The sequence below is a fragment of the Malaclemys terrapin genome, chromosome 2 (assembly GCF_027887155.1).
Source record: "Malaclemys terrapin pileata isolate rMalTer1 chromosome 2, rMalTer1.hap1, whole genome shotgun sequence".
NCBI lineage: Eukaryota > Metazoa > Chordata > Testudines > Emydidae > Malaclemys > Malaclemys terrapin.
This window is the reverse complement of record NC_071506.1, coordinates 117,303,881-117,327,391: the sequence shown is the minus strand read 5'-3', so window position 1 is coordinate 117,327,391 and position 23,511 is coordinate 117,303,881. Positions and strand designations below refer to the sequence as shown.

The following is a 23,511-nucleotide window of genomic DNA, read 5'->3' as shown; positions in this document are numbered from 1 at the left end:
CGAGACACCACCGACTTCCTTAGGAAACTACAATTCATTGGTGTTCTTCCTGAAAACACCATCCTGGCCACCATGGATGTAGAAGCACTTTACACCAATATTCCACATGAGGATGGACTACAAGCTGTCAGGAACAGTATCCCTGATGAGGCCACAGCACGCCTGGTGGCTGAGCTTTGCGACTTTGTTCTCACCCACAACCACTTCAGATTTGGGGACAACTTATACCTTCAAGTCAGTGGCACTGCTATGGGTACCCGCATGGCCCCACAGTATGCCAACATTTTTATGGCTGACTTAGAACAACGCTTCCTCAACTCTTGTCCCCTAGTGCCCCTCCTCTACTTGCGCTACATTGATGACATCATCATCATATGGACCCACGGAAAGGAGGCCCTTGAAGAATTCCACCTGGACTTCAATAATTTCCACCCCACCATCAACCTCAGCCTGGACCAGTCCACACAAGAGATCCACTTCCTGGACACTACAGTGCAAATAAGTGATGGTCACATAAACACCACCCTATACCGGAAACCTACTGACCGCTATACGTACCTACATGCCTCCAGCTTCCATCCAAGAGACATCACACGATCCATTGTCTACAGCCAAGCCCTAAGATACAACCGAATTTGCTCCAACCCCTCAGACAGAGACAAACACCTACAAGATCTTTATCAAGCATTCGTAAAACTACAATACCCACCTGGGGAAGTGAGGAAACAGATTGACAAAGCAAGACGGGTACCCAGAAATCACCTACTACAGGACAGGCCCAACAAGGACAATAACAGAACACCACTGGCCATCACATACAGCCCCCAGCTAAAACCTCTCCAGCGCATTATCCACGATCTACAACCTATCCTGGAAAATGATCCCTCACTCTCACACACCTTCGGAGGCAGGCCAGTCCTCGCTTACAGACAACCCCCCAACCTGAAGCAAATACTCACTAGCAATTACACACCACACCACAGAAACACCAACCCAGGAACCAATCCCTGTAACAAACCTCGTTGCCTACTCTGTCCCCATAATCTACTCTGGCGACACCTTCAGAGGACCCAACCACATCAGCCACACCATCAAGGGTTCATTCACCTGCACATCCACTAATGTGCCAGCAATGCCCCTCTGCCATGTACATTGGCCAAACCGGACAGTCCCTCCGCAAAAGAATAAATGGACACAAATCGGACATCAGGAATGGTAACATACATAAGCCAGTAAGTGAACACTTCAGTCTCCCTGGTCATTCTATTACAGATTTAAAAGTCACTATCATTGAATAAAAAAACTTCAGAAACAGACTTCAAAGAGAAACAGCAGAACTAAAATTCATTTGCAAATTTAACACCATTAATCTGGGCTTGAATAGGGACTGGGAGTGGCTGGCTCATTACAGAAGCAGCTTTTCCTCTCCTGGAATTGACACCTCCTCATCTATTATTGGGAGTGGACTACATCCACCCTGATTGAATTGGCCCTGTCAACACCGGTTCTCCATTTGCGAAGTAACTCCCTGCTCTCCATGTGTCAGTATATAATGCCTGCATCTGTAACTTTCACTCTATGCATCTGAAGAAATGAGGTTTTTACCCACGAAAGCTTATGCCCAAATAACTCTTTTAGTCTTTAAGGTGCCACCAGACTCCTTGTTGTTTTTGTAGATACAGACTAACGTGGCTACCCCCTGTGACAGATGCAGACCAGTGGGGTACAGGAGTCTAGTAGAGGGCAAATATACTGGTCACTGGATGAGTAATTTTCTGTTCCCTGAGCAGGGACTGCACTAGAGTAATCAGGAACCTGCTAGAACCAGTTAAGACAGGCAGGCTAATTAGGACACCTGGAGCCAATTAAGAAGAAGCTGCTAGAATCAATTAAGGCAGGATAATCAGGGCACCTCGGTTTTAAAAGGAGCTCACTTCAGTTTGTGGTGGGAGTGTGAGGAGCTGGGAGCAAGAGGCGCAAGGAGCTGAGAGTGAGAGGGTGTGCTGCTGGAGGACTGAGGAGCACAAGCGTTATCAGACACCAGGAGGAAGGTCCTGTGGTGAGAATAAGGAAGGTGTTTGGAGGAGGCCATGGGGAAGTAGCCCAGGGAGTTGTAGCTGTCATGCAGCTGTTACAGGAGGCACTATAGACAGCTGCAGTCCACAGGGCCCTGGGCTGGAACCCGGAGTAGAGGGCGGGCCCTGGTTCCCCCCCAAACCTCCCAATTGACCTGGACTGTGGGTTCTTCCAGAGGGGAAGGTCTCTGGGCTGTTCCCCAACCCACATGGTGAATCTCTGAGGCAAGAAAATCCGCCAATAAGCGCAGGATCCACCAAGATAGAGGAGGAACTTTGTCACACCCCTGATAAATGATTACGGAGATAGGGTAGTCATACAGAGCAATCTGCGTCACTTGGTAAGCGAGACTATTCAAAGAATATGCACTTTAATACAGGGGTTCTCAGGACAATTTTTTTGGTGGCCACACTCTGAGGCCACAACTCTTGCTGATGGCCGCTCTCTCGCTTTTTCCTAAAATACACCTCTACCTCAATATAAAGCAGACTTTGGGAGCTGAAAAATCTTACCACATTATAGGTGAAACTGTGTTATATTGAACTTGCATTGATCCGCCAGAGTGCGCAGCCCCGCCGCCCCCCGAGCACTGCTTTACCGCATTATATCCGAATTCGTGTTATATCGGGTCGCGTTATATCGAGGTAGCGGTGTACTTGATTAGCTTTAGGATAACCAAATAAATATGCACATATACATCTCCAAATCATTGTAATTTATTTATTGCTAGCTAGTAAATCTGTTGTGAAAAGTGATATTAACAAACATACACATATCACTTTTCACAGCAGACTTAATCAGCCCTGTCAAGCCTGGGGACAAATTAAGCCATTGATGGAGGGTTGGGGGAGGCAGTGGGGGCCAGGGGAGATGGGCTGGGGCAGGCAGTGGGGGGCTGGAGTCCTGCAGCCAGAGCCCAAAGCCCCATAGCCAGAGGATGGAGTCCAGGGACAGAGCCTGAAGCCGTGTGGCTGGAGCCTCGGGCCTGCCACTGCGCAGCCAGAGCCCAGGGCTGGAGCCTGAAGCCCCACGGACAGAGCTTGCTGCCCTGCTGCCCCAGGGCTGTAGTCCAAAGCCTGAGCCCTGCCACCCATGGGAAGGTGAGAACTCGCTGGCTGCCTGCTCCAACAGCGTTGTGCCCCAGGTGACTCCAGAAGGTGGGCAGGACCCAACCCCTGCTGTTGGCCCCAGCATCCAGGAGCAACAGGGAGAGGGAAGGGTCTCTACTTTGCCCTTCCCCTCCATCACAGCCCAGGAGGCTGTGACTGCGAGAAAAGCCCCTGGTGGCTGCATGCAGCCACGGTGGCCGCATTTGAGAAACACTGCTTTAATACCACCAAATGGTTGGTCATACATCTAGGAACAAAGAATGCAGGACTATATGAAAAGGATTCAGGGGTCATAATGGACAAACATCTAAACATGCACTCCCAGGGTCACACTGTGACAAAAAAGAGCTAATATGATCCTTGGATGTATAAATGGGGGAGTAGTGAGTAAGAACAGGGAAGTGATTTTTACCTCTGTCTACAGCATTGGTGAGACCGATACTAGAATACTGCATTCAGTTCTGGTATCTGCCTTTCAAAAAGGATGTTGAAATTTGGAGAGGGTTCAGAAAAGAGTCACTAAATGATTCGAGGGCTGGAGAAAATGCCTTATAGTAATCCCTTAAATAGCTCAATCTGTTTAGTTTATCAAAAAGAAGATTGAGATGTGACTTGATTACGGTGTGTAAGTACATTCACAGGGAGAAAATACCAGGTACTAAAGGGCTCTTTAATCTAGATGAGAAAGGCATAATAAGAACCAATGAAGCTGGAAGCCGAAGCCAGACCAATTCAAATTAGAAATAAGGCACAAGTTTTTAACAGTGAAGGTGATTAACCCTTGGAACAAACTACCAAGGGACGTGATGAACTCTGTCATAAGAATATAAGAACAGCCATACTAGGTCAGACCAATGTTACGTCTAGCCCAGTATCCTGTCTCCATCAGTGACCCATACCAGAACTTCAGGGAGAGTGTACAGAGCAGGGCCATTGGTGAATACAGAAGACAACCTGGTCTTCCCTTCCTGGCTTCTGACAATCAGAGGTTTAGGGTCACCTTGAGCATGGGATTGAATCCTTGATGATCTTGGCTAATAGTCTTCGATAGGCCTATGCTCCCTGAATTTACCGAGTTCTTGTTATAACCCAATTATACTTCTGGCAATCACAGCATCCCATGACAAGGAGTTCCACAGGTTAATTGTGTGTTGTGTGAAGAAGTACTTCCTCTTGATTGTATTAAACCTGCTACCTATTAATTTCATCGGGTGACCCCTGGGTTTTTGTATTGTGGGAAAAGATAAATAACATTTTTTTCTACACCATTCCTGATTTTATAGACCTATATCATATTCTCCCTGAGTCTTCTCTTTTCTAAGCTGAACAGCTGCAATCCTTTTAGTCTCTCCTCATTTGGAAGCCATTCTGTACCCTTGATCATCTTTGTTTCTCTTCTCTGAACCCTTTCCAAGTTCTACTGTATGCTTTTTGAAATGGGGCAATCAGAACTGGACACTCTTATTCAAGGTGTGGGCTCACCATGGATTTATATAATGGCATGATGTTAGTTCAGTCTTATTTTCCATCCCTTTTCTAATATTTTTTAATATCTTCAAGTCAAGATAGAATGCCTTTCTGAAAGATAGATGCTTTAATTTAGCCCAATGTATAGGGCTTAATATGAGGTAACGGGGTAAAATTGAATGACCTCTGGTATGCAAGAGGTCAACCTAGAGATGTAAGAGTCCCGTTTTGCCTTAAAATCTATGAATCTCTGAAAATACAGGGAGAAAAAGGGGGAGGGGGAATTGAAAAATGCTATTTGTGCCTACTGAGTCAAAAGCCTTTGTAAGATTTATGAAGGCCTTGTAGAGAGGTTTTCCTTGTTCTTGACACTTTTCTTTTGGTTGCCGTTGTGCAAAGTCCATGTCAATAGTTGATCTAATGTCTCAGAAGCCCCACTGACTCCCTGGATACACACATTTGGCAAGAACTTGCAGTCTATTGAGAATCATCCGTGCAAATACCTTGCCAGCAACTTTAAGAAGAGAGATTCTTCTGTAGTCGTTAGTCACTTCAATCTTCTTTGTCTTTATACAGTGTTACGATGGTGGCATCAGTCATGTCTTGTGGTACTCCTCCTCTCCTGCAGCAGGGAAGCAGAACATTGTGCAGATGTTTAAGCACAATCTATCCTTCTTGTTTCAGTACTTTAGCTGGAATTCCGTCTTTTCCTGTGGCCTTTCCTGGTGCTAGGAGACAATTGCCTTTTCAAGTTTGTTTATAGATGGATCTATATTAAGTTCTTTGATAGTCTGTGTGACAGTCAGGTACCCAGGACTGAGAGGAACCTTGTTACCCCCGACCTCCAGTGAGAGGGAGTCTTGCCTGTGGTAGCAGTGTTATCTCCCTGACACCGCCAACCTGTCAGCCACTCAAGCACTCTCCTCTTGGCTATGCCGGCGCTATCTTTGCCTTGCAGGTTAACAAGAGATGCACCTGAGACCCCTTGAAGCATTCCCCTGTGATATTCAGACCCTGACACTCTCAAAAATCCCAGAGTCTCTGCTCCCAGAGGAGCAGTATACCCCAGTTTATTGGTTTTACCTTGAATCGTCACTCCTGTATAACTTACAGCACTTGTGAGCACTTTTAATAAAACAAAAGAAAGTTTATTTAAGATAGGTTCCACTAGAAACGAGAGAGTGATGTAAACTTTACAATATGAAACAAAACCATAAAAAGTGTACTAGGACCTACACTTATTAGTATTACCTTTTCAGTCTAATAAAGTAGGTTTCTGCCCCCCCCCCCCCAGAATTCAGTTCCCAGGAACCAGAATCCAGTCTTTTATGAAACATCCGTGCTCAGCAAGATGTGTCCTGAGTGAACAGATGGAGTGTCTTTCCCTAACCCGTGAATCAGTCTTTTGTCTTTATTTCCTGACAGGGCACTCCACTGTCTGTTATAATGTTCCTTTTTACCTGCAAGTGGCTTTGATGTTTGTACTTTATCTTTGATGGTTTTCCATTGACCTTTCTGTGTTGTTGCATTTTCAAGTTTGTTTATAGATGGTTATACATTAAGGTCTTCAATAGTGTGTATGACAATCCCCAGTTACCCATCGAGATATATGATTCCCTGGAAACTAACTTTTAATCCAAGACTATAAGACATAGTTGTCAAATATAGTTATATTATTCTTTAAATCTTCTTTCGCATGGAAATAGCAACATTTACAAGTTAATAGAAAGGTTGAAATCCACTTGAGAGCTTCAGGAACTGCTGAGTGTACCTTTGCTCTATCTCCTGGAAATAAAAAGATGGGACGCTCGGTTCACAATGTATTGGATGGTTTGGAGGTCTCAGTGTTCACATTGTGGTGAATCCTTGATTCTCCATTTGTGCGTTGTGTACTCCTCTTCCATGTAACGTGCTAACATGGTTGATGGTTGTCCACTGTCTTCAGCAGAGCAAGAAACCTGGCAGTTCGATGGTAGGGTCATCTATGAGGTGCTTGTTGTTTACATCAGAGCCTGCCCATTGCACCTACCAGGTGTCTTCCGAGTTGAAGTTGGATGACAGAAGAGCTTCTCCAGCTGTCCAGAATGGTTGGCAGGACTTAAGGCAAGTGTGAAGCGAGTGAATGAGGTTGTCATGGAGCGCGAGCTCCTGGTTAGCGATCGCTTTCTTGTACTCACACAACATAGTCCTCTCTCACTGGATGGTTGGGGGAAGGATGCTTGCAAGGAGTGATGGTGGCAACCTTCACATGGTCCTCCATATTCAGTATACTTTAATCTGTGTACACAAACTATTGCCACTGCGTTGGAGACTGAAAGATCATTCATTGACCTCCTGGTCACAATTCCTTAAATATTACCCATACATACACCTCACAATAATTGTGTATTGATTACTTACAAGCATGCGGTAGGAACCTTGCGTGCTACCTTCACGGATAAATACCATAAAATTGCTGTATTAAGTGTAGTGAGTTTGTCAGGTCTGACAGGAGTTGCTTGTAAAGAACAGTGAACCCTTTCTGTCTTGGCACCCATGAGCCTCTATATCACAATCTGGAACTTCGGGATCATGTTTTAGTACTGCTTCAGAAACAGTGGTTTCACATTAATAGCATTCATGACAATGTTCCACCCAGCATTGCATCTGTTTGGAGACATCACAATTGACAGAAACATTTAGAGATTTGAGTGGGACAGTCTCTCAGTTGAAGGACTGGTTGCTTTCTTGATTCTATTATACATACCTCTTAGATTTCTATTCTGAAAGAACGTTTGTATTTTCTTGCATAGTTAGAGCCAGTATAATTGAGCACATTGAATAAATATTAGTAATCATTTGCAGCAAAAGTGCTATCATGAACACACCCAAAAGCTTTTTTTATGTGCACTTTGGTGACAAATATTTGCATAGTGATCAATGTGCTGACAAACTGTAGGCTAAAATTTCTTCTCACAAACTATTTATTGAACAATTGTGAATAATGAATATATTTGCAAAAATTGTGGCATGTTTGTGGATAATTCAGAAACAGAAAAAAGAATTAAACTCATATGACATTCATAGTGAATAATTTGTCCAGTTATATACTTCAGCCAAATATTACTTTGTCTCTCTTACTTTGGTCTTGGTGACTTAAAGGCTAATTCAATAAACAATTCCCTGAGCAGTTCATCTGTCAATCAGGTTTTTACATCTTGTCCAAACAACAGCACCTTCAACAAGGTTTAACTGCAACTAGCTGACCCAATGCTGACTTGTGTAGACTGACCAGTCAGACATGGTCAGCATTATGTCAGCTGATTCGGCTCTTGACAATTATGTTGGAACAATTTAAACGCAATACAATTTCCTGGGAAAATGCTATGTAAAGTAAATGCTATGGAGACTAGATGAAAATCAAAAGGTGGAAAGCAAAGCAATTTAGGAAGGGAAGTTATTTTTTTTTAATAAGACTGTTTCAGAGTCTTTGCTTTTTGTTTATTGTTAACATCTATGTAGTTAAAATGACTAATGTGAATGCTTTAGAGATGTTGTGTTTGTTAAAGGTTCAACTCCATCCTTCTGTTACCAAGCAAGAGCTCACAATAAGCATCCTTGAAAGCTGAGAACCACCACTTCAAGGGAAAGAAGACTTGACGTTCTTGATTATTATAAGGTTTAAAAAAAAAATCCTTGCAGGGGTGGGGATGAGAGAAGTGTGTGTGTGTCAGGAGGGAACTTTCATCATTAAAAACTAGGAAAAAAGGGTCCAGAACCATTTACAAAATATTTTGCAGTCCATCCTGAAATACTGTCCTATAAAATGTGGCCTAGAATCCTTGTGCTTATATTTCTTGTGCAAGCAATCTCTTTTAAAAAGGTGCATTAATATTTAAATTTCAAATATTAGAACAACCTGCTGCTTAACTTTTAAGAAGTCTGATTGTAGTGAAATTCTGATTCAGTGACTGAAAGTTGATCTGAAGTGCCAAAAAGTTGCTGGTAGAGATCCAAAATGACCTGGCAGTTTACAAGACTCAGTGATTAAATTTCATTTATCTAACCACTTGAGCTGATACAAATAACTCTGAGGTTGTATCATTTTGCATTTCTTCAAGATTATTTGTAATAAGTAAATTGTCAATTGTTTGTTTTGTTTTGTAAATTTGTTTTGGCCTTTAGTGACTTGTGTTTATGTACCTTTGCCCAGTGATCTTCTTACGCAACTAATTTATGCCATAAACAGGAATTTAAGGATCATCCCAAAAAGCTGTGCTAAATAGTGTCAAGCAGGAGACCTGGATTCAGCTGGTAACGAGATTCTGCTTCCCAAGTTGACTGAGTGTGTTGGAGCCAGAAGCTCAACACCCAAGTTGGATGTAGCAGTGTGCCACTGTGTGTGCAGCCTTTTTTGTCTGCGGTGTGGGGAAGCATTCACTAGAATTCGGAATTTCTTTCTTTAGCCAGCAATACTAAGTCTAGTGACTGGCAGTTGCAATTGGGGGGAACATAATTACTTTTTTCATGGTGTAGGCTGAAGCACCCAAGCAAGGTTGATTTCTATGGCTAAAAATGTCTTTTACTGAATACCTTTGAGGTAAAAATTGGGACCTCCTATCGCGCAAATCTGCCTACTACATATTATGACCAGTTTACAGATGGGAAAACTGAGACACAGAGGTTAAGTGGCCTGCCTAAAGCCACAGATGTGTGCTGTCAGAGCTGGGATTAGAACTCAGGTGTTCCTGTGCTCTGGCTATTAGAACATGCCTCTCTTTATATAACAATGTACATTAATACCTCAAACTGAAACTGAATTGTGAGTGGTGGGAAAGGATAATTTAATATGTGTAAAAATAAATAAAACTAGGAAGTGTGCCTGTTGCCACCCATATCATGTTGCTTGTTTGATACATACCTTTCCTGCCCCCACCTTTAGTCTATCTTTGTCTTTTTAGAATATATATATTCTCTTCAGCGCAAAGACTGGATCTTTTACTTGGTGTTTGGAAGCCAATCTTCGGTACCACATTTTGGGCACTACAGCAATCTAAATAATAGCTATTCATAGATTCTAGGACTGGAAGGGACCTCAAGAGGTCATAGAGTCCAGTCCCCTGTCCTCATGGCAGGACCAAATACTGTCTAGACCATCCCTGATAGACATTTATCTAACCTACTCTTAAATATCTCCAGAGATGGAGATTCCACAACCTCCCTAGGCAATTTATTCCAGTGTTTAACCACCCTGACAGTTAGGAACTTTTTCCTAATGTCCAACCTAAACCTCCCTTGCTGCAGTTTAAGCCCATTGTTTCTTGTTCTATCCTTAGAGGCTAAGGTGAACACATTTTCTCCCTCCTCCTTATGACACCCTTTTAGATACCTGAAAACTGCTATCATGTCCCCTCTCAGTTTTCTCTTTTCCAAACTAAACAAACCCAATTCTTTCAGCCTTCCTTCATAGATCATGTTCTCAAGACCTTTAATCATTCTTGTTGCTCTTTTCTGGACCCTCTCCAATTTCTCCACATCTTTCTTGAAATGCGGTGTCCAGAACTGGACACAATACTCCAGTTGAGGCCTAACCAGCGCAGAGTAGAGCAGAAGAATGACTTCTTGTGTCTTGCTCACAACACACCTGTTAATACATCCCAGAATCATGTTTGCTTTTTTTTGCAACAGCATCAAACTGTTGACTCATATTTAGCTTGTGGTCCACTATAACCCCTAGATCCCTTTCTGGCGTATTCCTTCCTAGACAGTCTCTTCCCATTCTGTATGTGTGAAACTGATTTTTCCTTCCTAAGTGGAACACTTTGCATTTGTCTTTGTTAAACTTCATCCTGTTTACCTCAGACCATTTCTCCAATTTGTCCAGATCATTTTGAATTATGACCCTGTCCTCCAAAGCAGTTGCAATCCCTCCCAGTTTGGTATCATCTGTAAACTTAATAAGCGTACTTTCTATGCCAATATCTAAGTCGTTAATGAAGATATTGAACAGAGCCGGTCCCAAAACAGACCCCTGCGGAACCCCACTTGTTATGCCTTTCCAGCAGGATTGGGAACCATTAATAACAACTCTCTGAGTACGGTTATCCAGCCAGTTATGCACCCACCTTATAGTAGCCCCATCTAAATTGTATTTGTCTGGTTTATCGATAAGAATATCATGCGAGACCATATCAAATGCCTTACTAAAGTCTAGGTATACCACATCCACCGCTTCTCCCTTATCCACAAGACTTGTTATCCTATCAAAGAAAGCTATCAGATTGGTTTGACATGATTTGTTCTTTACAAATCCATGCTGGCTATTCCCTATCACCTTTTTGTTTGAAGATGATTTCCTTAATTACTTGCTCCATTATCTTCCCTGGCACAGAAGTTAAACTAACTGGTCTGTAGTTTCCTGGGTTGTTTTTATTTCCCTTTTTATAGATGGGCACTATATTTGCCCTTTTCCAGGCTTCTGGAATCTCTCCCGTCTCCCATGATTTTCCAAAGATAATAGCTAGAGGCTCAGATACCTCTTCTATTAGCTCCTTGAGTATTCTAGGATGCATTTCATCAGGCCCTGGTGACTTGCAGGCATCTAACTTTTCTAAGTGATGTTTAACTTTGTTCTTTTTTTATTTTATCTGCTAAACCTACCCCCTTCCCATTAGCATTCACTATGTTAGGCATTCCTTCAGACTTCTCGGTGAAGACCGAAACAAAGAAGTCATTAAGCATCTCTGCCATTTCCAAGTTTCCTGTTACTGTTTCTCCCTCTTCACTGAGCAGTGGGCCTACCCTGTCCTTGGTCTTCCTCTTGCTTCTAATGTATTGATAAAAAGTCTTCTTGTTTCCCTTTATTCCTGTAGCTAGTTTGAGCTCATTTTGTGCCTTTGCCTTTCTAATCTTGCCCCTGCATTCCTGTGTTGTTTGCCTACATTCATCCTTTGTAATCTGTCCTAGTTTCCATTTTTTATATGACTCCTTTTTATTTTTTAGATCATGCAAGATCTCGTGGTTAAGCCAAGGTGGTCTTTTGCCACATTTTCTATCTTTCCTGACCAGCGGAATAGCTTGCTTTTGGGCCCTTAATAGTGTCCCTTTGAAAAACTGCCAACTCTCCTCAAAAAGCAACAGAGGGTCCTGTGGCACCTTTAAGACTAACAGAAGTATTGGGAGCATAAACTTTCATGGATAAGAACCTCACTTCTTCAGATGCAAGTAATGGAAATTTCTAGAGGCAGGTATAAATCAGTATGGAGATAACGAGGTTAGTTCAATCAGGGAGGGTGAGGTGCTCTGCTAGCAGTTGAGGTGTGAACACCAAGGGAGGAGAAACTGCTTCAGTAGTTGGATAGCCATTCACAGTCTTTGTTTAATCCTGATCTGATGGTGTCAAATTTGCAAATGAACTGGAGCTCAGCAGTTTCTCTTTGGAATCTGGTCTTGAAGTTTTTTTGCTGTAAGATGGCTACCTTTACATCTGCTAATGTGTGGCCAGGGAGGTTGAAGTGTTCTCCTACAGGTTTTTGTATATTGCCATTCCTGATATCTGACCTGTGTCCATTTATCCTCTTACGTAGTGACTGTCCAGTTTGGCCCATGTACATAGCAGAGGGGCATTGCTGGCACATGATGGCATATATAACGTTGGTGGATGTGCAGGTGAATGAGCCGGTGATGTTGTAGCTGATCTGGTTAGGTCCAGTGATGGTGTTGCTGGTGTAGATATGTGGGCAGAGTTGGCATTGAGGTTTGTTGCATGGGTTGGTTCCTGAGTTAGAGTTGTTATGGTGCGGTGCATGGTTGCTGGTGAGAATATGCTTAAGGTTGGCGGGTTGTCTGTGGGCGAGGACTGGCCTGCCTCCCAAGGTCTGTGAAAGTGAGGGATCATTGTCCAGGATGGGTTGTAGATCACTGATGATGCGTTGGAGAGGTTTAAGCTGAGGGCTGTAGGTGATGGCCAGTGGAGTTCTGTTGGTTTCTTTTTTGGGCCTGTCTTGTAGCAGGAGGTTTCTGGGTACACGTCTGGCTCTGTTGATTTGTTTCTTTATTTCCTTGTGTGGGCATCGTAGTTTTGAGAATGCTTGGTGAAGATCTTGTAGGTGTTGGTCTCTGTCTGAGGGGTTGGAGCAGATGCGGTTGTAACCCCTGCTCCAACCCCTCAGACAGAGACCAACATTCAAGACAGGTTTTTAAAATGTTTAAGAAGCTTCATTTAAAATTAAATTAAAACGCAGAGACCTTCAGACCAGTGGTTAGGACCCAAGCAGTGTGAATGCCACTGAAAATCAGCTTGCGTGTCGCCTTTGGCACGTGTGCCATAGGTTGCCTACCCCTGATCTAGCATTTGTTAGGCAAGTAGGGAACTGTGACTTCTGCCTTTCTGCCCAACTCTGTTGATCCGGACACACTGGTGAAATGAGGACAGACACATGGACGCATTTTAAGCAGTAGGCTGCAACTTTTATTAACTTAAACACAGGGCAAGGGTACTATCTGTCCATCACCCATACTTTCCATCATACACTAGGCATTTAAGTGGTTTCCATGTCGGAGTTATAAGGCTCCAACTATATAACCCATAATTCAAGGTAGGCACTTCTCACTCTACATCCAGGATTCACCTCATTCTGAGTCCTACCACACATCGACATTGTGAGGGGGACAGAGGTTGCAGAAAGGTGGCGAGCTCAGCCTGCAAGGGCCACAAGGAAACTCTTCTTCCCAATACACCCATATCCTGTCTGTCTATCTGTCTTTCTTGTCCACCTGCTATGGCTTGTCTGGCATCGAGATATTAGGCTCTCTGAGGTAGATACTGTTTTCTATTGCTTGTCTTTACGGTGCCCTAATCTTTGATTGAAATTTATAGGCATTATCATAATATAAATACAATAGACCATCAGAGTTATGAACACCAGTGTTATGACTGACCGGTCAATCACACACCTCATTTGGAACCAGACTTACACAACCAGGCAGCAGCAGAGATTAAAAATACATTTTTAAAAAGCAAATACAGTACAGTGCTGTGTTACACGTAAACTACTCAAAAATAAAGAGAAAGTTTAAAAAAAAATTTTTTTGACAAGGTAAGAAAACTGTTTCTGTGCTTGTTTTCATTTGAATTGAGATGGTTAAAAGCAGCATTTTCTTCTGCATAGTACAATTTCAAAGCTGTATTAAGTCAATGTTCAGTTGTAAACTTTTGAAAGAGCCATCATAACATTTTGTTCAGAGTTCTTTTCATGCCTTTGCTGCGTCTGTTCTACAAATCATCTGGATAGGAAAAGAATTTGTATTTATTGTTCAGCAATTTATCTTTTATGTCTTTGAGGTGTCTCTTTGTATGCAGGTGTAATTGCCTACTACTTTAAAAGAGCGTGTACTTAGTAATTGGTCATCCTTGAAAGATATAGCCCCTATTAGGTGTGTGCATTATGAAGATTTGAGTTAGAGAATATAAATTTCCTTACCGCTATTTGTAGCTCATCTTCTCTGAGGTTAGTGCTTTTTTTATCTTTGGTTTAGAAGCACAAGAGAAAGATGGAGATAGGAAGACAGAGTCATCATCACTACTCCTGACAATACAAGACCAAGATTCTGGTGTTTTTGTGTTCTTTCATCTTGCTTTTAATTTAACATTTTTGGTTTACACGGACAAGCACTTCTAGGCATTCTGTGTCTTAACAATAGTTCTTGATAGCTTGTTCTTCCTTACATCCATATGGTAAACTTTCTATTCATTCACTCTGAGACAACATTTTTGTTCAGGCTGGTTTCCATATATTGTTTTATGGAAAAGCGAATGCCTTGATTTCATATTCTGATGTCTAGCCCATTCTCCATCAGTCCCATGAATATATAAAAGAGTAATATAATCAGCTCTAAAATAAATTATAAATATTTCAAGTTTTCTTTGTTTAGCCATTAGAAAATGTCACCAGTTACATGTTTTGACAGTTTATTTTTCACAAATTTTGTTTGTGTATTGAAATAGTAGTACCATATATTTGAACAGTAAAGTAATGTTTATTAAGGGAATTCTGGTAAAAAGTTTCTATTAGCTTTAGTCGAATGCAAATAAGTAAGAATGCTGGGTCAGACCAATGGTCCATCTAGACCAGAGCAAATCCAGTCCAGAACAGGGAAATTGAGTGATCCATCCCCTGTTGTCCAGTCTTAGCTTTTGTCAGTCAGAAGTTTAGGGACAGCCAGAGCATGGAGTTGCGTCCCTGACCGTCTTTGCTAGTAGCCATTGATGGACCTATCTTCCATGAACTTACCTAATTCTTTTTTGAACCCAGTTATACATTTGGCCTTTGTAACATCCCGGTGGTTGGATATTTACGGTAGAGTACCTGCGGTCTATCACAAAGGTCTGTTACAGCAGGTCACATAGATTTTACTGTAGCTGAAGTTAAAATAATTATGTAGTCTAAATGAAACAAACATTTGAAGTTCAATACAATACACAAACATGCCATTTTAAATACATAAATTCAAAACTAAGAGGTACATTTAACACAATTTGTTGTCAGTAGCAATATGATTCAACAATAATGTTTGCACTTGTATATTGCCCTCCATTCTTCTAATCACTCCATAGACATTAATTTAGCTTAACCACACACTTGTGAATTAGATGTGTAGAAGTATCCTTCAGAGATAATCCTAGATACCTGCATTCAGTATGGTCATATATGGGAGCCCCTTGCTCATGATGTGTCAAAGCAGTAAAGTAAGAGTCCCTTTTAAAAAACAAAACATATAAACAAAAACAAGGAGAACATGGAAGAAAGGGGAGCAGCAGGAGCATCATAACAAAAATAGGAGAGGATGGAAGGGGTGAGCAACCTGTGAGCAACCACTTCCTGTGGGGGAAGTGGAACAGAAGAAACTGATAATCCTGTGGCTGTTCTTGCATTGTCTATAAAAGTACGATATAATACTATCCATTCCCATTCGGAGGCACAGTGATTTGCTCAGGGACACACACAAGTCTGGCAGAGCCAGGATCAGGACCAGTTCTCCTGATCCTCAGTTATTTGTCTTTGCCAGAAGAAAAGCCTTCCTCATGTAATGGCACATATCCTCCCTTGATTCCTGAGCTATACAGTGTCCTTGATCACCAAAGAATATATCATTAGGACCAATAACTTCACACCTGACTCATGCTAAATAAATAGATGATCAAACAATATTAAACCAATATGTTTTGCAAAATAAACAGTTTGCTATCTAAACATTCTGTCTAAACATATTAAGACATTTTTTCCTTGAAGTTAAAAGGACTCTGGCCCCATCAAAGTTAGTGGCGAAACATCTCTTGATTCCAGTGAGGCCAAGATTTCACTCAAAGTGGTAACTGAGATATGCTAGATTCAGATTCATGTACATACAAAATATTTTCTGAATCAGAACATTTTTGATATTCCAGACAGCTTTTATCAGATCGAAGTAACGAGCTGAGGTACATTAAACTGCGTTGCCAGTCAGCAGTGGAAGAATACAATCTCACGGTAGAATCATAAAAATACTTTAATCTATATTCCTGTAAAAGTGTTCCATATGCATCTAATACCATGTGCAATTGCTTTCTCATATTTTTTCCTCTTTACATCTAAATCCATGTTTAACTTTTAATTTGCCTTTCAACAGGTAGAGAGAATTGTCGACAAGAGGAAAAACAAGAAGGGAAAAATAGAATATTTGGTGCGATGGAAAGGATATGAGAGTGAAGATGACACCTGGGAACCTGAACAGCACCTTGTAAATTGTGAGGAATATATACATGAATTTAATAGGCGTCACAATGAAAAGCAAAAAGAAAGCACATTAACCAGGACAAACAGGACCTCTCCAAATAATGCCAGAAAACAAATTTCTAGATCTACCAATAGCTCTTTTTCAAAGACGTCACCTAAATCTTTAGTTATTGGCAAAGACCAGGAGTCAAAAAATAATCAATTGTTTACTGCCACGCAGAAGTTCCGGAAAAACAATTCACCATCTCTTTCTGGCAGGAAAAATATGGACCTTGCAAAATCAGGTATTAAAATCCTTGTTCCCAAAAGTCCTATTAAAAGCAGGACAGCAGTTGATGACTTTCAAAATGAAAGCCCTGATAAATTGGACCACATAGAACAGGATCAAGAAGACTCTGTCGCACCAGAAGTGGCAGCAGAAAAACCGGTGGGAGCTTTATTAGGACCCGGTGCAGAGCGTGCTAGGATGGGGAGCCGGCCAAGAATACATCCATTAGTGCCACAACTACCAGTGCCAGTAACAGCCACAATTGCATCAGCATTAACAATAAATGGAAAAGGTAAGTGTATACGTTTGACACTTTTATGTAGATTAGCCTTTTGGCTGGACTCTTTTTTGTTATTTGTCATATGCAAACAATTACTTGTTCAGCTGACCTGTTTGAGCAGTATATTGATTGATGGAGAGAATAACTGCTGTACTAAACCAAATCTGGAGAATTTCGCAATTGCTTTATTTTAAAATAACTGTGACTGTGGAAGCCTTTGAGAGGTTTGCCAGTTTTTGCTTTCTTCACTGAATTCCACTGGCATTTGTGTTTTAAAAATCAATATAAGATACATCTGTGTTTGACTTGACATCAGTGTACCATTCCCAAAGATTACATCATTGCTTTAAATTTCTCTAAATAGGTGAGACTCAAATTTGTCATGAATGCTAGGAATATAAATGATGGAAATAGTCACGTAATTTTTAGTAGGAGTTCTTCACAGTGGTTCTCTCTCTTTTGGTTTACATATCTTTTTGCCTAACTGTTGCTTGGATTAAAGCCATCAGAATTATATGGTTTAAATAATAATGTTCTTATGGTTGGTTTCTGTGCAAATTTGAGCCAATTGGGCAGATAGATGCACTTTCTGAACTGAATTCTGTCTTGCATTTTGATTATATTTAGCAGTATTTGGCTGTATATAATTCACTTTACATTGAAAGTTCATTTAGATTAAAGACCAAATTTACTAATATCTCAATGACCTACTATGAATTTATTCAAGTGGTTTTACAAAACTTGTAACACCATAAAAGGACAAACTGCTTTTTAATAATTGAAACCTGTTTAAAAACTTCATGTTCATCCCTTTGGTTTCCCAAGTCTTTATTCTTTAAAGGGGAAGAATAACTGTAAACATATTTAGACTGTTCTGTACAATTGTAAATATTCTTGTGAGTGCACTTTTAGGGCTACATTTTCTAAAGTGTAAAATTGCATCTGCAAATGTGATGCAGAGGCCAAAATCTGCAGGTGTGCTATTGAGGTTGAAGGGATGACAAAAATGTTTTGGAAACTAAGAATTGGGCCTCGCAAACATAGCAGCTACAGGCACAACAAATGGGCACAAAAGAGATTGTTCTGAGGACTTCACTTCCGCCTGTAACTCATACACATTGTTGCTCCTATTCAGAGTTTCTGAAAACCCAGGCATAATAGGAGAGTTTGGAACGCAGTGGGCAGTGAGGAACTCATTCTAGGAGCTGTGGTGTCAGGTCACAAATTAATCCACTGTGCTTCAGATGAACTAGGGCATCATTTTAATGCACGCTTTGGTGACAGGACTATCTCTTGCTGTGCATGGGCTGAATGTGGAATGTGAACCTCAAAGGACACAAACAGAAGCTGGAGATAAACATAAGAGACTGCAATGTATGAAACTTACTGTCAATAAGTCGCTGATGTAGATGAACTAGAGGTGTGTGCACATGCAATGGTTTTGTGATAACTGATATGGTGAGAAAGTGTTGTATGGATGCCCACTGTGAACTGACAAATGTACTCTCTCTTCAGTGTAGTTGCCTCCTAGCATCCAGAGAAAGAAACAGAGGAAACAAGGAACCTTGTCAGGCAAATCACTGGCCACAAATGACAAAACCATTTCCAAAATCCAGTCCTTCTGCATTAGTAGCATTGGCAATATAGGGAACAGTACAGTGCCTCCAGTGAAAGTGGAGAGAGGAGAATTGCATGGAGTCTCACATGAATAGAAATGAAGGATGTTTCAGTCATGTAGAGGATAAGTGGTATTGTGTCAGGTGCTTATACCTGTATATTTGCTAAGGTGTCACTGTTTCTCTCAACTGCTGTCATGCATTTCAGAAGATGTAGATACACTGGCCAGGTAGTCAATATACTGTCATGTCAACCAAACATCATCTCAGGAATGTCTTTAAAAGCCCACCTATTAACACTTAGGATTGTGGCACTGTGTGAATGTTCTGGCTCTTCTTCACAGGTGCAGATACAGTAGGACAAAAAGGAGGGGGGAGAAGGGAATGTAGTCAGGAGGACTAAACCATGTGATATTTTCAAAACAAACTTATTATTCGAGCTGGTTGGGAATTTTTCCACAAAGCGTTTTTTGTTGGAAAATGCCAGATCGTTGAAACTAAAACTGTGGGAAATGGTCGATTTTTAACAAATATCTGGTTTCAAAAAGTTTTTGGAAAAAAGTTTGATTTGTCAGAGTGGGACGTTTTGACATTTTTCAAAACAAAACATTCAATTTTTTCAGTTCATAACTACTTTTAGTTTTAAAATTTAAGCTAATTATAGTAAAACATTAAATCACTACGCTGAAGTAAAAATTAAATACTTCCAAATTATGGACACAAAAGGTTTCGATTGACTTGTACCAAAATAATTTTCAGATTGTCAGTTCATGAAAATCTTTTGACCTTTTGGGATGGGAAAACCATTTACCCACCCAGCTCTACTTATCTAATGTACATTGAGAGCACACACCTTGAAACAATGCATGTGCAGAGGAAACCCAGGGCCTAGATCATCATTATTATTAATAATTTTATTTATTTGCATTACTGTAGCAGCTAGGATCACTAGTCATGGACCAGGGCCCCATTGTGCTAGGTGCTGTAGAAACACAGAACAAAAGATGGTCCCTGCACCAGAGAGCTTACAGTCTAAGAATATGGCAAGAGACAACAGATGGATACAGACAGATGGGGGAGTGTGAGGAAAGAATGAGACAATATTGGTCAGCATGATAGGCAGTGGTCTCAGAACATAGCTGTTACCAAGTTTTTTGTAGAAATCATGGACAAAGAAGAAAGGGATGTGAAGGAGGATAATGAGGTACCTTTGTGGGTGTTTATGGGCAATTCCTCCCAAGCATGAGGGATGGCATGCGAGGAAGCACAATAATGCTTGTTTGAAAATTTAATAAGTGCCCAATGGAGGCTGGCAATGTGGGCCGATCCAAGGCAGGAGTCAACATCTCTGTAGCAAGTGAGAGATTATGGGTATGGTGGGGAAAGTCTGTAAAGGGCCTTGAAAGTGAAGACAAATAGCTCCTGTTTGATGTGCAATAAAGAAGAGAGTTGGTGGAGAAATGCAAACGGGGTGATATGATCAAAATGTCAAGCTAGCAAAATGATCTTTGCAGCAGCATTCTAAATAGATATGAGTGGGACAAGCTTGCATTTGTCAAGTTGTCACCGTGCCTCAGTGAGTCACAGCTGAGAATACCAGATTTAGGACAAACTGCTGAGAAATGGGGCAGACCCACCCCAAACTGGTGGTGGTTCTTCCATAAGATATACCAAGCCAGTAACAAAAGTAAACTTCTGTCTCACGACACTGGTTAACTAGAAGTCAGAAATGCAATCTCTTTAAGTATCCCAGCCTTTGTTTTACCATCTAGACACTAGACTTAATGATGTGTGGTTATTGAAAACCAATTTAATCAAACAGGTTCTTCTAATCTCACAAGGTCAGCCAGATAGCCAAGTCAATATAAAACTCAGATCTGACCCAATAATCACGCTGTTACCAATCCTTTAGTATCTAATATCTAAAAGTTCATTTATAAGCAAAAAGGAGGAGGAGGAGAGAGTTAAAATGGTAAAATGAATCAAGTACATACAACCATTGCATAGTTCTTGTATCAGGTTTGAAGCAGTGATGGATTAAACTGCTGGCTTGTAAAATCTCTGGTAACTTCGAAAAGATTTAAAAGTCCTCGGTCCATTGGTTGGAATACTTCTTTTAGTGTAAGTCCATAATCCAGAGATCAGAGCTGGAAAGAGGCAAAATGGAGATGCTTCCAGAGTTTTTTATACCTTCTCCCATGTGGAGGGACTGCTCTCAGTCATGGTTTGTGGAAAATTACAAGCACAAGATGGAGCCCAGGGTCACATGAGCAAGTGACATGCCCTTGAATGCTTTGATGAGTCATAGGATCAGCTGTTACTCACCCATATTCTGGCTAAGGTGTCCAAAAGAAGACTCACTGCTTTTTCTATGGCCCATTGTGTTAGTTAATGGTCCATTCACAGTGTGCTGGCTAGACAGTATGGAAATTACCGGGTGGGGGTTACCCCAGGAGCAAATACATTTGAAATACTGGTACACAGTCAATATTCATAACTTCAGATACAAAAATGATACATGCATTACCAAGAGGATAATCATATTCACAAAAAGAAGAACAGGAGTACTTGTGGCACCTTAGAGACTAACAAATTTATTAGAGCATAAGCTTTCGTGGACTACAGCCCACTTCTTCGGATGCATATAGCATCCATTAGTGCCACAACTACCAGTGCCAGTAACAGCCACAATTGCATCTAGCATCCGAAGAAGTGGGCTGTAGTCCACGAAAGCTTATGCTCTAATAAATTTGTTAGTCTCTAAGGTGCCACAAGTACTCCTGTTCTTCTTTTTGCGGATACAGACTAACACGGCTGTTACTCTGAAACTAATCATATTCAGTAAATCATAACTTTTCCATTGACACCTTACATGATATACCTTGTACAAGATTTGTTGCAGTTGACTAACAGTGGCAATATTAATGATATAACTGGTCATGTTTCAATCATACAGCATCACACAAGTCCAGAGAAAAGAAAGTTGCTGTAATTGATAAGTGAGATGGTGAGAGCCTGGATAAGGTTTTAGCTCTGTGGATGGGTTGGAAAGGCTGTGCCTTTCAGCGGTTATGCAGAAAGAATCTGCAGGATTTAGACATAGCCTGGATGTGAGGACCTAATGAGAGGTTTGAGTTAAAGATGATGCTTAGGTTAATGGCCTGACTGACAGGCAGGATGGTGGTGGTGTCCACAGTGATCAAGAAAGGACGTAGGGGTGAAGATTAAGAGCTCCGTTTTAGCCATGTTGTACTCTAGCTAATGGGTAGACATCCACAAGCAGATGTTAGAGGAACAGGCCAAGATTTTATTTTGGTCAGACGGAATAGGTCTGGAGTAGAGAGGTCAGCATAGAGGTGGAAGCTGAATTTGTGTTTGTGGATGAGAGAACCCAGAGGTTAAGTGTAAAGTCAGAAGACCGGCGGACGAGGGACAGAACCCTGTGGAACCTCCACAGAAAGCTATCAGGGAGGAATCTCTGAAGGACACACTGAAGGCGCAATTAGCGAGGTAGGAGGAGAACCAGGAGAGGAGAGAGTAGCAGAAGCCAACAGAAGACAAGATTTAAGAAGAAAAACATGATCAAGTCTGTCAAAGACAGCCAGTGGGGTCAAGGAAAAGGAGGATGGGTATTCCTTCTGAGTTTCAGCTAGGAAGAGGTCATTAAAGAATTTGGTGAGAGCAATTTCAGTGGAGTGGAAGGAGCAAAAGTCAAATTGTAGAGGTTGTAGTATGGTATAGAAAGAAAGGAACTCTTTTTTTTTTTTCCCCTCCCCCTCAGGATATAAACATGCTTTAGTCTCTTCCATCTTTTTTTTTTTTTTTTTTTTTAAAGGCAACCCACACTTGACCCCGCTTCCATCTCCACCTACTTTCCCATCTCCCTTTCATCTCTAAGTTCATTGAACATGCTGTCTACAATTGCTGTCTGGAATCCCTCTCCTCCAATTGCATTGAGGAGGTGGGATCCAGTCAAGTAGGAGAAATAGAGTTGTTTAGCCAGGAAAATGGCAGAACTGAAGGCGGAAAGAATGAATTTATAGTGGAGAAAATCAGGCTGGTCACGGGATTTCTGCCAGAGATGCTCTGCAAAGACAGAGCAGGAGCAGAGGAGGAGATGTTGGGGGTTTCCTAGGGCTGGGGATTGGCAAGGAGGACTTTGTTATGGGAAAGGGGCAAAAGGGTGAAGGAGAGTGAATCATGGGAGAAAATCAACATAAGAACGGCCATACTGGGTCAGACCAAAGTCCATCTAGCCTAGTATCCTGTCTTCTGACAGTGACCAATGACACGTGTCCCAGAGGAAATCAGCAGAACAGGTAATCATCAAATGATCCATTCCTTGTTGCCCATTCCCAGCTTCTGGCAAACAGAGGCTAGAGACACCATTGCTGTCCATCCTGGCTAATAACCATTACTGGACCTACACTCCATGAACTTATCTAGTTCTTTTTTGAACCCTCTTATAGTCTTGGCCTTCACAACATCCTCTGGCAATGAGTTCCACAGGTTGACTGTGCGTTGTGTGAAAAAAATACTTCCTTTTGTTTGTTTTAAACCTGCTGCCTATTAATTTCATTTGGTGACCCCTAGTTCTTGTGTTCTGAGTAGGAGTAAATAACACTTTCTTATTTACTTCCTCCATACCAGTCATGATTTTATAGACCTCTTTCATATCTCTCCTTAGTCGTCTCTTTTTCAAGCTAAAAAGTCCCACTTTTATTAATCCCTCCTCATATGGAAGCCGTTCCATACCCCTAATCATTTTTTTTGTCCTTTTCTGAGCCATTTGCAATTCTAATACATCTTTTTTGAGATGGGGTGTGTAGATGTGGTCGCCCCAGTATTCCAGATGCGGGCATACCATGGATTTATATAGAGGCAATATGATATTTTCTGTCTGATTATCTATCCCTTTCTTAATGATTCCCAGCATTCTGTT

General features: G+C 41.3%; 1 protein-coding gene across 1 annotated transcript in view; it reads left to right on the top strand.

Moving 5' to 3' along the window:
• CDYL (chromodomain Y like) overlaps positions 1 to 23,511 on the top strand; it is a 185,830-nt gene that overhangs the window by 70,707 nt on the left and 91,612 nt on the right. The window contains exon 2 of the mRNA XM_054020530.1: positions 16,299 to 16,965. Coding sequence (XP_053876505.1) covers positions 16,299 to 16,965 — 667 coding nt within the window. The remainder of the gene's footprint in view (positions 1 to 16,298; positions 16,966 to 23,511) is intronic.